We start from the raw sequence: 17,720 nt of genomic DNA, 5'->3' as shown, positions 1-17,720 counted from the left end.
GGCGGTAGTGAAAAGGCTCTCTCAGCTTGTTGCCTCTCTGTGCTCGCGTGGACAGGCGTCTGTGTAAACTGTATCAAGCTGACCTTACCTGCTCCTCTGGAGGGCATAACGTCACGCTCTTGTAACAAGTGACCATATTTCATCTCGTGAGCGTGACGTAGGTGACGTCAAGCGGGCACGAGGCGTGATATTCGCCACACCACCATAAGCTGACTAGGAAATGCATGGAGACGTGATTTCCATGACAGCAAAGGTAGATTAACTAACCATATCAATGCACACATAATATGACAAATGAACCCAATTAAAGTGGAGCCAGGAGATCCTCTAAATGACATATGGAGGATATTTGTTAAATAAATGTGTAATACATTTACCTTGAATCATCTCAGATTTACTTTATTAGGATCCATAAAAAGCACCAGTTTCTAGTATAATGTCCAGTTTGCATAATATATAAATCAGTGAAACCATCCGCAAAGTCACGTAGCCAGGAAACACCCTGGACTTCTTTGAACTGGGTTAAAACCGTAATGTCAATCCGCAATAATGCTTCCAATTTGCTTCCAATTTGCAAAACAAACTGATTTAAAATATAACAACAGTGCAAATATGAAAACATCAAATGCATACTGAAAATGAAACGTATGCATAAATTCTAAAAAGGCGAACACAGAAGATTTTGGTTTTTGTCACTCATCCATTAGTAATTATTAGCATTGCATTAGACTAGACAGTATAAAACACCTACATATATATCTATATATCACATGCTCTATTTAGTAGTGGCAGTGAATTCAATGTACAGTATGTTGTAACCAAACTTTCAGGATTCCAGATCTGCTAGGATGCATGGCATTCTGGAACATGCTTTGCATGGAGTCATAACAACCTGCTGACCCATGTCACATACAAAATGTCATGAGTTATGAATGTACTGCAGGTGCAAAGAAGAAATAGCCCTTCCTGTAGCGAATGTAAACAGGTCTTATTTCATACAATTAGAACTAACGTAAGGTACAACCCGAAACATATCTCCCTGCACCAGGGCAGGTCATGTGCAAGCTCCTCCTAGCCCGAAGAAGAATCATTGCTCAGCAGCACGCGTGGTTTTCCACAATAGTCCCTGTACAGTCCTCTTTACATAAATATATAGAGAAATTAAAAAATATCTGTATATCATCTATAGACGCCAGGAGTGAGGATAAAATGATAAAAACTAAAAACTTTTGGTTTTAAATTTGTAAATAAAGACATTCATAGGTCAAGCAATCTTCAAGCTACACGGACTGCATCCTGCAGAAGCAAAGATGGAGATGAGGCACATTGTTCTTTGTTTTTCCTGTATATATGCACACATATATTATTAACACATACATGCAGACATTGAATGCAAAGGGTACCTGTTGTCTACAGACATTGGATATTCTTCCAATGATATTATGGAGACACGAAGCACAAAGTGTCTCATGTTCAAGATGTCTCTATCTCTTGCAGCATGCTCATGAAAACTGGCTCCACAGTGCATAGGCGACAGGTACAGCCTCATGTAGAGGTCGCTATCTATTAATCCCATTCCTCAGATATACTGTAAACATTTTACAAAGAGCTGTTTGCATTGTATATCGACCACAAGCTTTGGTTCATGATGGTCATGAGAGAACGTGTTTGTGCAACATAGAAAAGCCAGCAGCATAGCAGCAGGCAAAAGTTCATCTGGGCATGCAAGCTCTCATGACGTCCCATCATCCTCCTCCACGTCTGCCAGCTCTGTGTCTTTCAGCATCTCGCCGCTTGCTTGCTTTCTGAATAAATGACATGATGACAATATAGATCAGTTGTTTGTATCAATTATAAAGCACCCTAGAAAAAGAATGCATGTGTATACTGTAGTTGGAATAAAAAGCTGAAAATGGCCGTTTAATTACAGGTCTACTGGACTAAGACAGATTGGAGGCTTATGCTGGACATACACCTTAGAGAGTTGTCAGTAGATGGCTATTCTGTCCTGACCCCCCCATACAATGGACACTTGGCTCAGCTGAGCGTGCATGTGTTCTGCACGAGGAGAGGGGAAAGTGCAGCTGCCAGACACCCCTGGAGGTGACTTACCTCCCCTGCGAATAATAGGATTGGGCATGTTGACATCCAGCAGCCTGATCCTTCTTTTCCCCTAGACATACACATTAGACGTTAGGCTGATCCTGCCGAAACTGTTGGGTATGGCCAACAATTACAGTGTCTAGGTCAACTTAAAGTCTAAAAATTGGGGAAGATTGCCTACACAATAAAATAGACCCTAAATAGCATTTCTCTTTAAAGGTGGGTTCACGCATAGGATTTTGTGGCTGTTTTGTGAGCCAAAGCTAGAAGTGGATCCAGTATACAGGTGAAACTCGAAAAATTAGAATATTGTGCAAAAGTCCATTTATTTCAGTAATGCAAATTTTAAAGGAGTTGCAGCTTAAAATTAGAATTTTGTGAAAAGGTTCAATATTCTAGGCTCAGTGTCACACTCTAGTCCGCTAATTAATCCATACCCCCTGAGCAAAGGGTACCTGAGATTGTGACTTTGGGGTTTTCATAAGCTATAAGCCATAAACATCCAAATTATAACAAATAAAGGCTTGAAATATCTCGCTTTGCATGTAATGAGTCTAGCTCATATGTTAGTTTCACCTTTTAAGTTGCATGAAATAAGTGAACTTTGCACGATATTCTAATTTTTTGAGTTTCACCTGTAAAGTCTTTCCTTCATATTTCTCATTCCCTTCCTTTCTTTGGGCCAAAAAACTGCCACAAAACCCTGTATGTGAACCTACGTAAAGGAGACATCTATGCAGAGATTCAATAGTTTGAGCTTACAAGCCTAAAGCCTAAGGCTGCACTACTGAAAGATTCAGATGACAAGATGTCAGTTTCTATGGAGTGCAGTCTTGTCACAGACACCAAACCAGCATCCCTATGAATTCTTACGCCACTATAAACACATTTTGATTACTGAAGGCAGTTAGGATGCGGATATTGATACTGATGGTGATTTCAATCCATACATGGTCGCTATAACAGCACCGCACGTGATAATAATTACATCAGGAAATGTCCTCAGTAGTGCAGCTTCAGGCCACTGTCACAGTATTCAAGTCAGTATTCTGTATCAGTATTTGTAGGCCAGAACCAGGAAAGGGTCCTACAGATAAACAATATAATGGAAAGATTTCTTCATCTTCTCTGTTTTATACCCACTCTTGTTTTTCAATTTCAAATACTGATGAAAAATACTGACCAAATACTGACCTGAGAGAGTGACAGTGACCTTGAGCTTCTGGCCTGCAACTTCAACAAGGGAAGGACAATATTAAATGTTGTTTACGTACAACGAATGGCCTTTTATTATTATCTCTTCTGGTAGGTGTCCCCTATAAAATACAGTTTGTGACTTAAGAAAATATAAAGCAAAAATGATATCTACTTAGGATAAAAGAGAACGAGATTATTTGATAACAAGGCCACAAATGAACATAATCCTGTCATACTCAAAGCACATACAACAAATTATATATTTCCTCATTAACCTTTTCTACCCCAGGACAGTTTTCACCTTCCTGCCCAGGCCATTTTTTGCAAATCCGACATGTGTCACTTTATGTGGTAATAACTTTGGAACACTTATTTATCCAAGCCATTCTGAGACTGTTTTCTCGTGACACATTGTACTTCACGGCAGTGATAAATTTGAGTCAATATATTTTTCCTTTATTTATAAAAAAAATAAATTGTCAAATTTGAATTTCTCTACTTTTAAGACAGATAGTAATGCCTCATAAAATAGTTATCAGTCATCATTTCCCATATGTCTGCTTTATGTTGGCATCATTTTGTAAATGTCATTTTATTTTATTTTTAGGACGTTAGAAGGCTTAGAAGTTTAGAAGGAATTTTTTTCAAATTTTCAACAAAATTTCCAAAACCATTTTTTTAAGCACCAATTCAGTTATAAAGTGATTTTGAGGGGCTTACATAATGGAAACCACACATAAATGACCCAATTTTTGAAACTACACCCCTCAAATTATTTAAATTGATGTTACAAACTTTGTTAACCCTTTAGGTGTTCTAAAAGAATTAAAGGAAAATGGAGGCGAAATTTCACAATTTCATTTTTTGTGCAGATTTTTTCATGTTAATCAATTTTTTCTTGCAACACAGCAAGGGTTAACAGCAAACTAAACCTCAATATGCATTACTATGATTCTGCAGTTTACAGAAATACCCCATATGTGGTGGTAATGTTGCTTTAGTCCCACATTTTTCATTTTCATAAGGGGTAACAGGACAAAAAGCACCCAAAATGTGTTACCCATTTTCTCCTGAATACAGCAACACCCCATATGTGGTGGTAAACTGCTGTGGGGGCACATGGCAGGACTCAGAACGTATGGCTTTTGCAGCGCAGATTTTGATGGATTAGTTTATGAGCGCCATTGGTTTTTATTTTTTGAGTGATTGTCTTATGTGAGGGCTCATTTTTTGTGGGATGAGGTGACCTTTTCATTGGTACCATTTTAGGGTACATAAGACTGTTTGATCACTTGGTATTACACTTTTTGTGAGACAAGGTGAAAAAAAGGCTGTTTTGGCGTAGTTTTTCTTTAACTAGTTTTTTTACAGTATTCTTCTGAGGGGACATATAATGTGATATTGTTAGGGACGCGGCGATACCCAATATGTCTATTTTTGTTACGTTTTACACAGTAAATGCATTTTTGAACAGAATGAAATCTTGTTTTTGTGTTGCCATTTTCTGACTTTCCTTTTTATTTCATTTTTCTAGCGATTGTCTTAGGTAGGGTCTCATTTTTTGTGGGTATGATATGGCGGTTTGATTGGTGGTTTGATTGGTGCCATTTTGGGGTACATGAGACTTTTTGATTGCTTGGTATTACACTTTTTGTAAAGCATAGTTTTGTTTTTTTACAGAATTCACCTGAGGGGGCATCTCATGTGATATTTTTATAGAACAGGTTGTTACGGACGTGACGATACATAATATGTCTATCATTTGTATTTTTGTTAAGTTTTACACTGTATGCATGTTTAACAGAATTAAATCAGTTTTTTGTGTTGACATATTCTGAGAGCCATATTTATTTATTTTTTTGGGCGATTGTCTTAGGTAGGATTTTATTTTTTGACGGATGAGAGGACGCTTGATTGGTACTAATTTGGGATAAATATGCCTTTTTGATCGCTTGGTATTACACTTTTTGTGAGGAAAGGTGACCAAAAATGGCTGTTTTGGCACCATTTTATTTTTTTTTTTACTGCATTCACCTGACAGGGTGTATCATGTGATATTTTTATAGAGCTGGTCGGCAATACCTGATATGTATACTTTTTTTTTTTCTTTTCAATTTTTTATTAATTAATTATGGGAAAAGAATGCTTTTTTTTTTACTTGAAAGTTATTTTTTTTTATTATGCAAAACTTTATTTCAACTTCTTTTTTTTCCAACAACTTTTGGGGGTCTGATCCCCTGTACAATGCATTACAATACTTCAGTATTGTAATGCATTGGCTGTAAGTGTATTACACACTGTAATACACTTACACTTACATGGCAGCACGATGCTTATGGAAGGCATTGGGCTGCCTTCCCTGCCATCGGGCCCCCATAATTTGTAGTCATCTGAAAACAATACACAAGAATTCAGTCCAATGTCGAAGCCAAGGTTCCCCTTCTCATTTAGTGTCAAGAATGCTTCAGCTGAGATGTGACTACGGAATATAATACAGCAGAAGGCCAATATATGGAATAGGCAACCTTAAAGTGGATCTTTCACCTCTCCTGACATGTCTGTTTTAATAGCTTCATGCATTCCCCATGTAATAACAATTCTGGAGCATCTATTCTTATGGCTCTAGCAGTCTGCAGTAATAGTAGAGTGTGGTGTTAACCAGTTGGGGGGGAGGGTCCCTTTGCCATTGTCACCCTCCCAACTGGTTAACACCCCTTTGTACCCTTACTGCAGACTGCTAGCAATTCATTCATAACTTCTAGTAGAGATAATACAGGAATGGTACAACATAGACACATAAGAATAGATGCTCCAGAATTGTTATTACATGGGGAATGCATAAAGCTATTAAAACAGACATGTCAGAAGAGGTGAAAGGTCCACTTTAAGGTTGCCTATACCATATATTGGCTTTCCGCTGTATTATATTCTGTAGTCACATCTCAGCTGAAGCATTCTTGACACTAAATGAGAAGGGGAACCTTGGCTTGGACACTGGACAGTTATGACCTCTGTGTTCTGAGAGTCAGGAGACTGCGTCACTTGGACCTACTTGGACTAAGTGTTATTACTCTAGACAGGTGGGGTCATTTACGACGGGACCATTTACTATCCTGTTTTGCAACTTTTGTAATGCCCATGCGACAATATTATGTCAAATGGGCGTTTTTGCTCTCTGCCACTGGAGTTGTGGGGGAGTGACGGGGATGTCACAGGAGCATGTGGCCCAGGCCCAACACATATGCCATCTTTTATGCCTAGAAACAGGCACATGGACTGCCAGCAGGGAACTTAAATTATGATGAGGCCTGAGCCTCCCCCATTGCAGGGGGTAAACAAAGACCGCCATTAAAAACGCTGTTCTTAGTAAATGACAATCTTTCCATGTTTTCTTAGGCTACTTTCACACTAGCGTTAATATTTCCCGGTATTGAGATCCGTCATAGGGAAGTCTAGTTTTGTGGAAAACTAGACTTTTTATGCAACTAATTACAACAATTTATTCTCTGCAGTCGCCTGGTGTATTTGGAATGTCTCTGAGGGAAGAAGTTCAGCTGCTTCCCTGAGCAAAGTCTGGAAAGTAGACACTAACTGGAGCAGTCATGTACGTTCATACGTGTCACAGTGTGCATGTGTGTGTAAATGTATGTATAGATGTGTATGTGTTTGTAAATATGCATTTACTATGCAAATATAGTCCCAACCCTTCTTTAGGAAATCCTTTGTGGGTATTCTGTCCAAACAAATAAGTGACTTTGGGGGGAAAGGGGGGTGTTTGTGCCGTGCTGTCTATTTTTCTAAAGAGTGGGCAGCCTCGCACATTTTTTATAAATTATGCAAGAAAAATTATGCATAAAATACAGAGACCTCCCCCTACCTCCTCATTTTAGTGATCAGTAGATCTCTCAGCACTCGGCGTAAAAAAAGATAAATGTGCCAGACCTGCTAGGCGAGACTCCCCTTCGCCACGTCATCTTTTTAAAAAGTGGTGAGGGCAATCTAGAAATGCCACTTGTGACAACATTTTGTAACAGTGGCGTTTAAAAAGTTGCAAACTAGTTTGTATAAGAATCTACTATACAGTGTTCGTATGGGTAAACCGTCATCATAACCAAACACATTACGCTGTTCTGTCATCCAGATCCTAGTGACATCAAATGAAAACTTGCAAAAGCAAAATTCAGATGGTTATAGAATACAAGATACGCTGGGCCATCGCTATGTATGAAGGAGAGAAAAGAAACGTGAGATGTCGTCTTGAGTAAAGATCTGCATGGAAAAAATTGATCTGATTAGATGAAATTCACAGACGGGCTGCAGGACGCTAGCGGCAAGCTGGCTGGGTCATAAAGCCTGGCGATGTGTTAAGTTGCACAATGCTGGTTAATATTAAGTAACACAAACTGTGATTGGTAATTCCGTTTTATTTGTAACCAAAAATAAAAAAAAGGACACAAAAAGCAAAAACTTGTCAGCTACTAGCCACATTTAGGAAAGACTGACACTTTCTGGCAAGGGGAGGGAAAGTAAAAGATTGGTTAATTTGGACATCAGGTGATAAGCTATATGCACAGTGGTGAGGACTGAAGACACACTCAACACGTCAGTGTAACCAAAGGGGGCAGAACACAGAAATTACCTTAAGTAGGGTTGCAATTTTAAAGATGATTTAAACTGGCACCTGTTCCAAGAGGGTAAAAATGATACAAAACAAAAAGAAAGGAAACAACAATAAAAAAATGTTTGCAAATAAAAAATGCAAAGCGTTTAATGACAGGTCACGGAACGTACTATCATGCTATAAACAACTTAAATATAGAAGACTGTAAGTCCACTTGCATCTGGTTAGGGGAATATCTCACTGAAATCATTCCATTGGATGAGGAATGAAAGCCAACAGCTGGATGAGGATATATGTATAGAAAACATTTACAGTAATCATCATGTTGCGCCGGTCATAGCGTTACAGCATTGTGCAAGTTGTAAGAGGCAATACAGTATTTTATACACTTCTGAGCACTATAGATGCAAGAGGACAATCCCGCTTTGTTGCCATGGAAACAACCAGTATTACTAAGTACCCCATAGATTTTCATATATACGAGTAAAAAAACACATCATTTTAAAATTTTGCGCTGCATTTATTAATAATAGTTAATTAAATGATCTACCAACAATTGAGGATGTTAAATATATGTAGGATGCACATTGTTCCATTTCTGTGGTAATAGAAAGTACACATAGAGTACTCAGCAATAACAAGGTGCATACATTCTACCTTCTTTTGCTTCCATGCCACGTAACAATATGAAAAGCGGCCAACGGCAGTGATACTTTAAAGAGACAAAGCGCATTGAAGATGTAGCACACACGGAAACTGTACATGGCACTATGCTGGGCTTTGAATGCATGTAGATCATTCTTCACAGCGTTCAGCAGATTTCTACACACGCGATAACGGGTAACCCGCGAGAGTAAACTTAGCACATGGCTGTATAAGAAAATATCATTTTATGAGAAAAAAAGACATCTTTCTAAGGCTGGATTCACACTAGCACTAAACTGTTCTGGCAGGCTGTTCTGGCCTGTTTCCAGCTGGACAAAAACCGCTGCTTGTGGACAGGATTCCAGCCAGGTCCCATTATAGTCAATGGGGACTGGCGGTGCTCTAGCAGTTTCTGGCTATGCTAGATCCGATGAACTACAGCAGGCTGTTCCTTTACAGGAAAAGCCTGACGGAAATGTTTAGCGCTAGTATGAGACTACCCGTACTTCAACAGTGTGGGATTTATCAGTAGTGCCAACACATAAATTACTGGAAGGGAGCGTCGCTAAAATTAAACCTTTACCAGATCTTTTTGTGCAAATAAATAGTAGTATCCCTCTTTGGGCATCCAGCCAGAATGTAGCCTAGGGTAGGTAATGGCTCTACTTAAGAAGGCCAACTGTATATGGAGATTTAGTGACAATGCTCCATTGGAAATTAATGTGCAGTGCCCAGGATGTGAGATACAAAGCTGCTGACTATAAAGAGTGTCACTTCCCGTATGATTGAAGCTAAGTCTGCAGGCTGGTATCAATTTTTTTCCAGTAAACCTGGATACCCAAAGAGGGAAACACACTATTTAAATAGACCTAATAAAGTTTACATTTTATATGTATATAAAGAAAGGCCCCCCTTTCAGTCATTTGTCAGGAATCAGTGATATTGCGTCATAAGATACACGAATCTAGCAGCTGGCAAAGACAGGGCCGCCATCAGGGTAGTGGTAGTACTGGCAATACTGCAGTCACGGGCACGAAGCAGCCCCCGGCCCAGTTAATTCAGGTCTGTGACATGGCCAGGCTCAGCTTTAGTGCAGTGAATACTAATGAAACTCTGTGGCCATTCCATTCTTGATATGGGTTGGGAGAGGAGCCCTCGCCCAGCACACAGACAATATTTTACAGGTGTCTGTTGGGAACTAACCCCACATTGTTATAAGGATAGGATTTTCTGTGCCTAAACAGCTACTAAACAGTATTACAGTATATTGATAGATTTGGTTTCCAAGTCGAGTAGCGGCCACAAGCCTAAGACAACATGTTGGCTGAAATGACTTAAGACAAACCACCACTTGACTCAAACCTCAACCCCACCTCTCCATCTTTAGGATGAATTGTAATGAAGACTAAGTCCATCCATTTGACTGGCCACTTTATTGTCCACCAAAATCAGCTGTTGACCGGGTTTAGGAGTTGCTTTCAGACTGAGTTGTCTATGGTGAGGTAACCCCTTTAAGGGGGTCACAAGTTTCCTTCAACATCCTTTAAAATAATCATTTATGAAGGTAGCTGTAATGTTTTAATGTGTTTATTTTACCTTTATTGCTCCTATCTTCCGTTCTGGGCCGTGGTCACATGACTATATCCATGCAGCACTTACTTACTTCCTGTGATGTTATGTCATACAGAGGCAGTCATAGAGGAGTGTCTGTGTAATTTGTTGGGTGGGAGGAGTTATAAACTAGCTGGGTATTGTTAGTGGAGGTGTAGCATAGGAAGGAGAAGTGCATTGTGGGTTTGCAACCTGTGTATCTAAGTCTAATTACTCTCTCTTTCTAAAATGTTCCTGCTGATATTTGAACTCACAACCTTCTACATTAAAGGCAAGAACCTTAACCACTGAGCTATTGAGCTCAATGCTAAGCTGTGACAGAAAAACCTCATAGTAGTTTCTCATGTATTAGATATTCTGATAGAGCAAAAGTATCTTTTTTTTTTGGTTACTGTAAAAAAAATGTATGGCACAAAATAAATGTGTAATTACTAAAAAAATATATAAAATCATACCTCTGATATACATGAATGGATAATATGTGGGAAACTACTAGTGAGGTTTTTAGCGATAATATAGTTACAGCAGGTTAACATGAAGCTCTATAGCTCAGTGGTTAAGGTTCTTGACTTTAACGTAGATGGCTGTGAATTGGAATCCCAGCAGAATAATTTTAAAAATAGAGGCTAAATAAAACTTAAATAGACACATCAACCTTTTTAATTTGTGTAACTATTATTTTTTGTTGGGAATGGTGGCAACCCTAACAGAACCCCTGCTCCCCGGTGACCCCCATAACTTTTTTATAGTTATGTCTACGGAGATGTGTGGGGGCTCATTTGAGGAAAATCTGCATTTTTTGACAATACCATTTTGGGGTTGTATGACTTGATCACTTTTTATTCAATTTTTTTGGGACATAAAGTGATGAAAAAAACGGCAATTCAGCATTTAAAAAAAATTTTTTATGTTACATCCTTCGCCATATGGGCTAACTTTTTTAAAATATTTTAATAGTATGGGTGTTTTCGCATGTGACGATGCCCATAATGTTATTCTTTTTTTGTTTAGTTTTATTTTGGAGAAAGTGAGGCGATTTTACCTTAAGTTTTTTTTATATTTTCAAAACTTTATTATTTTTTTTATTACTTTTCATCAGATTGCAACTTATACAGAATAATGGAAATTGCTCCATTATTCTGTATAGAAATCACTATTATATTATCACAGTTTAGTGCTGCCACCTAGTGTCCTGAACTGGGATATACTAATAATGAACCTCGAAGCCTAGTACAGGCTTCGGCTCATTTTTAGATCAGGGTGCTTTACCTGATCTCGTCTGGGGGAAGGCACGTCTGAGGAAGGAAGCCGGCAGTAGGAGCGCGTCCTTCACTCACTGCGCCTGCGCCAAATACTAAAAGGGATGGCGCATGTGCGGGATTTACGGGACACTGAGGAGAACTCGAAAGTCAATCAATTGGACTTGGGCGTGCCAAAAGGGTGCATAGACCGAGCCTCTAGGTGCTGAAGCAACGCCCTAATAGCACCTAGAGGCTAATTAGCATATTTTAAAAGTCTTTATTTTAACCACCTCAGCCCCCAGTGCTTAAACACCCTGAAAGACCAGGCCACTTTTTACACTTCTGACCTACACTACTTTCACCGTTTATTGCTCGGTCATGCAACTTACCACCCAAATGAATTTTACCTCCTTTTCTTCTCACTAATAGAGCTTTCATTTGGTGGTATTTCATTGCTGCTGACATTTTTACTTTTTTTGTTATTAATCGAAATTTAACGATTTTTTTGCAAAAAAATGACATTTTTCACTTTCAGTTGTAAAATTTTGCAAAAAAAAACGACATCCATATATAAATTTTGCTCTAAATTTATTGTTCTACATGTCTTTGATTAAAAAAAAATGTTTGGGTAAAAAAAAAATGGTTTGGGTAAAAGTTATAGCGTTTACAAACTATGGTACAAAAATGTGAATTTCCGCTTTTTGAAGCAGCTCTGACTTTCTGAGCACCTGTCATGTTTCCTGAGGTTCTACAATGGCCAGACAGTACAAACACCCCACAAATGACCCCATTTCGGAAAATACACACCCTAAGGTATTCGCTGATGGGCATAGTGAGTTCATAGAACTTTTTATTTTTTGTCACAAGTTAGCGGAAAATGATGATTTTTTTCTTTTTTTTTTTTTTTTCTTACAAAGTCTCATATTCCACTAACTTGTGACAAAAAATAAAAACTTCCATGAACTCACTATGCCCATCACGAAATACCTTGGGGTCTCTTCTTTCCAAAATGGGGTCACTTGTGGGGTAGTTATACTGCCCTGGCATTCTAGGGGCCCAAATGTGTGGTAAGGAGTTTGAAATCAAATTCTGTAAAAAATGACGAGTGAAATCCGAAAGGTGCTCTTTGGAATGTGGGCCCCTTTGCCCACCTAGGCTGCAAAAAAGTGTCACACATCTGGTATCTCCGTATTCAGTAGAAGTTGGGGAATGTGTTTTGGGGTGTCTTTTTACATATACCCATGCTGGGTGAGATAAATATCTTGGTCAAATGCCAACTTTGTATAAAAAAATGGGAAAAGTTGTCTTTTGCCAAGATATTTCTCTCACCCAGCATGGGTATATGTAAAAAGACACCCCAAAACACATTCCCCACCTTCTCCTGAGTACGGAGATACCAGATGTGTGACACTTTTTTGCAGCCTAGATGGGCAAAGGGGCCCACATTCCAAAGAGCACCTTTCGAATTTCACTCGTCATTTTTTACAGAATTTGATTTCAAACTCCTTACCACACATTTGGGCCCCTAGAATGCCAGGGCAGTATAACTACCCCACAAGTGACCCCATTTTGGAAAGAAGAGACCCCAGGGTATTCGCTGATGGGCATAGTGAGTTCATGGAAGTTTTTATTTTTTGTCACAAGTTAGTGGAATATGAGACTTTGTATGAAAAAAAAAAAAAAAAAAAAAAATCATCATTTTCCACTAACTTGTGACAAAAAATAAAAAATTCTAGGAACTCGCCATGCCCCTCACGGAATACCTTGGGGTGTCTTCTTTCCAAAATGGGGTCACTTGTGGGGTAGTTATACTGCCCTGGCATTTTCCAGGGGCCCTAATGTGTGGTAAGTAGGTAAATGACCAGTGAAATCCGAAAGGTGCTCTTTGGAATGTGGGCCCCTTTGCCCACCTAGGCTGCAAAAAAGTGTCACACATCTGGTATCGCCGTATTCAGGAGACGTTGGGGAATGTGTTTTGGGGTGTCTTTTTACATATACCCATGCTGGGTGAGATAAATATCTTGGTCAAATGCCAACTTTGTATAAAAAAATGGGAAAAGTTGTCTTTTGCCAAGATATTTCTCTCACCCAGCATGGGTATATGTAAAATGACACCCCAAAACACATTCTCCACCTTCTCCTGAGTACGGAGATACCAGATGTGTGACACTTTTTTGCAGCCTAGGTGGGCAAAGGGGCCCATATTCCAAAGAGCACCTTTCGGATTTCACTCGTCATTTTTTACAGAATTTGATTTCAAACTCCTTACCACACATTTGGGCCCCTAGAATGCCAGGGCAGTATAACTACCCCACAAGTGACCCCATTTTGGAAAGAAGAGACCCCAGGGTATTCGCTGATGGGCATAGTGAGTTCATGGAAGTTTTTATTTTTTGTCACAAGTTAGTGGAATATGAGACTTTGTATGAAAAAAAAAAAAAAAAAAAAAAAATCATCATTTTCCACTAACTTGTGACAAAAAATAAAAAATTCTAGGAACTCGCCATGCCCCTCACGGAATACCTTGGGGTGTCTTCTTTCCAAAATGGGGTCACTTGTGGGGTAGTTATACTGCCCTGGCATTTTCCAGGGGCCCTAATGTGTGGTAAGTAGGTAAATGACCAGTGAAATCCGAAAGGTGCTCTTTGGAATGTGGGCCCCTTTGCCCACCTAGGCTGCAAAAAAGTGTCACACATCTGGTATCGCCGTATTCAGGAGACGTTGGGGAATGTGTTTTGGGGTGTCTTTTTACATATACCCATGCTGGGTGAGAGAAATATCTTGGCAAAAGACAACTTTTTCCATTTTTTTATACAAAGTTGGCATTTGACCAAGATATTTATCTCACCCAGCATGGGTATATGTAAAATGACACCCCAAAACACATTCCCCAACTTCTCCTGAGTACGGCGATACCAGATGTGTGACACTTTTTTGCAGCCTAGATGCGCAAAGGGGCCCAAATTCCTTTTAGGAGGGCATTTTTAGACATTTGGATACCAGACTTCTTCTCACGCTTTGGGGCCCCTAGAATGCCAGGGCAGTATAAATACCCCACATGTGACCCCATTTTGGAAAGAAGACACCCCAAGGTATTCAATGAGGGGCATGGCGAGTTCATAGAAATTTTTTTTTTTTGGCACAAGTTAGCGGAAATTGATATTTTTTATTTTTTTCTCACAAAGTCTCCCGTTCCGCTAACTTGGGACAAAAATTTCAATCTTTCATGGACTCAATATGCCCCTCACGGAATACCTGGGGGTGTCTTCTTTCCGAAATGGGGTCACATGTGGGGTATTTATACTGCCCTGGCATTCTAGGGGCCCTAAAGCGTGAGAAGAAGTCTGGAATATAAATGTCTAAAAAATTTTACGCATTTGGATTCCGTGAGGGGTATGGTGAGTTCATGTGAGATTTTATTTTTTGTCACAAGTTAGTGGAATATGTGACTTTGTAAGAAAAAAAAAAAAATTCCGCTAACTTGGGCCAAAAAAAAGACTGAATGCAGCCTTACAGAGGGGGGGGGGGGGGGATCAATGACAGGGGGGTGATTAATGACAGGGGGGGTGATCAATGACAGGGGGGTGATCAGGGAGTCTATATGGGGTGATCACCCAACTGTCATTGATCACCCCCCTGTAAGGCTGCATTCAGACGTCCGTATGATTTTTACGGATCCGATCAGTCTATCAGTGGATCCGTAAAAATCATGCGGACATCTGAATGGAGCTTTACAGGGGGGTGATCAATGACAGAGGGGTAATCAATGACAGGGGGGTGATCAGGGAGTCTATATGGGGTGATCACCACAGTCATTGATCACTCCCCTGTAAGGCTGCATTCAGACGTCCGTATGATTTTTACGGATCCGATCAGTCTATCAGTGGATCCGTAAAAATCATGCAGACATCTGAATGGAGCTTTACAGGGGGGTGATCAATGACAGAGGGGTAATCAATGACAGGGGGGTGATCAGGGAGTCTATATGGGGTGATCACCACAGTCATTGATCACTCCCCTGTAAGGCTGCATTCAGACGTCCGTATGATTTTTACGGATCCGATCAGTCTATCAGTGGATCCGTAAAAATCATGCGGACATCTGAATGGAGCTTTACAGGGGGGTGATCAATGACAGGGGGGTAATCAATGACAGGGGGGTGATCAGGGAGTCTATATGGGGTGATCACCACAGTCATTGATCACTCCCCTGTAAGGCTCCATTCAGACGTCCGTATGATTTTTACAGATCCGATCAGTCTATCAGTGGATCCGTAAAAATCATGCGGACATCTGAATGGAGCTTTACAGGGGGGTGATCAATGACAGGGGGGTGATCAGGGAGTCTATATGGGGTGATCACCTCCGTCATTTATCACTCCCCTGTAAGGCTGCATTCAGACGTCCGTATGATTTTTACGGATCCGATCAGTCTATCAGTGGATCCGTAAAAATCATGCGGACATCTGAATGGAGCTTTACAGGGGGGTGATCAATGACAGGAGGGTAATCAATGACAGGGGGGTGATCAGGGAGTCTATATGGGGTGATCAGGGGTGATCAAGGGCTAATAAGGGGTTAATAAGTGACGGGGGGGGGGGGGGGGTGTAGTGTAGTGGTGCTTGGTGCAACATATTACTGAGCTGCCTGTGTCCTCTGGTGGTCGATCCAAACAAAGGGGACCACCAGAGGACCAGGTAGCAGGTATATTAGACGCTGTTATCAAAACAGCGTCTAATATACCTGTTAGGGGTTAAAAAAATCACATCTCCAGCCTGCCAGCGAACGATCGCCGCTGGCAGGCTGGAGATCCACTCGCTTACCTTCCGATCCTGTGAACGCGCGCGCCTGTGTGCGCGCGTTCACAGGAAATCTCGCGTCTCGCGAGAGGACGCACCGGCGCGTCCACCCAGAACAACAGGACCGCCGCAAAGACGCAATCCTGCGTACGGCGGTCCTGAGGTGGTTAAGAGAACGGCGGCAGGCAGGGAGTTATAAAGCATACTGTTATGTACTGCTGACATTAGCACATCGCTAATGTCAGTCAGCTACATAACGTTATTTCTTATGACAGAAACCCTTTAAGGGGTTAAAGACTTAACATCTGAATGGGCTTAATGGAAGGGCTTAAGGGTGCTTTCACATGTAGGTTTTTACTAGCGTTTTTCTGTCCTTTTGCATTTTTAGTGGTATCCGTGCACCAGTGTTTTTTATGGTAAAAATGCCAGAACCAGATGTTAGCTGAGGGTCTATGGGAAATACTAAATCCCGGATGCACAGCCTATTTTTGCTGCTGGCATTTTTTTATCAATTTGGGGTGTTTTTTTCTTTTTGCTTTTTTTTTTTTTAAAAACACAGTAAACACAGTAAAAAAAAAACCTGTAGCCCTTGGCACCTTCTTAATAGAGATAAACGCCATGACAGAAAACACAGAAAAAAAAAGTGATTCTATCACAATCTATACTAGATATCCTCTTTGCTACCTTCAATCACCATTGAATGGAAATTTATGCAGCGATTTTTGGTTTTGACTGTAGATTGGCAATGGCAATGTTTTATGAACAGCATTGTTTATTTATTCTGCACAGGAATTTAGGGTTGTTTAGTTTACTGTGCCAGATGGTTAAAAGGGTTGTCCGGGATTGGGGACATTGGTGTAATAGTACTAGGGTGACATACATATTACATACAGTAATATCCAATTGAGAATCTGTGGAGGGAGCTAAAGATCAGGGCGATGCCAAGAAGACCCTCCAACCTGAAAGATTTGGAGCTCATTGCTAAAGATGAATGGGCAAAAATACCTGTGGAGACATGCAAAAAGCTGGTCTGCAATTATAGGAAGTGTTTGATTGCTGTAATAGCCAATAAAGGCTTTTCTATTGATTATTGAGAAGGGTATGAATAATTTTGGACTGGACACTTTTTGCTCAAATGTAAATAAAAGCTGATAAAAGTTTTTTTTTTTCCACAATAATGCCTCTTATACATCGTCTTATTATCTTTTGGGAGACACCTATGTCATTTCCCGTAAAAAAAATTACTTGTTGGTTGAATAAAAGTGACTTTAAGTCAAAATTTGCCAGGGGTATGAATAATTATGGGCAGCACTGTACATGCATGTCCTACCTTTGCCACATATTTCTGAAGCCCCGTTTTCATATAGGATATTCTTAGCCGGAAGTGACTGTTTTCTTACACTCTGTAACGTACCGGGTCTCTTGCAGGTGAGCTGAAGCCTCTTCTTCAGACTGCTCAGGGAGCCCGGTGACATCACCGGCACTGATGGGCAGGCTTTAGCGC

General features: G+C 40.1%; 1 protein-coding gene across 2 annotated transcripts in view; it reads right to left on the bottom strand.

Moving 5' to 3' along the window:
* Positions 1–382: 382 nt before the first annotated feature.
* CAMKK1 (calcium/calmodulin dependent protein kinase kinase 1) overlaps positions 383–17,720 on the bottom strand; it is a 271,268-nt gene continuing 253,930 nt past the window's right edge. Inside the window, exons 16-17 of one of the 2 annotated variants that reach the window (XM_040424856.1) lie at positions 7,940–7,981; positions 383–1,805 (exon numbers count right to left, since the gene is read on the bottom strand). In XM_040424856.1, the coding sequence (XP_040280790.1) occupies positions 1,733–1,805; positions 7,940–7,981 (115 nt within the window). In that variant the 3' untranslated portion in view covers positions 383–1,732. The remainder of the gene's footprint in view (positions 1,806–7,939; positions 7,982–17,720) is intronic. The other variant, XM_040424857.1, reaches the window with a different exon arrangement.

This window comes from Bufo bufo, chromosome 3, assembly GCF_905171765.1.
Source record: "Bufo bufo chromosome 3, aBufBuf1.1, whole genome shotgun sequence".
Taxonomy (NCBI): domain Eukaryota; kingdom Metazoa; phylum Chordata; class Amphibia; order Anura; family Bufonidae; genus Bufo; species Bufo bufo.
Note: the sequence above shows the minus strand (reverse complement) of the source record. Positions and strands in the feature narration are given on the sequence as shown.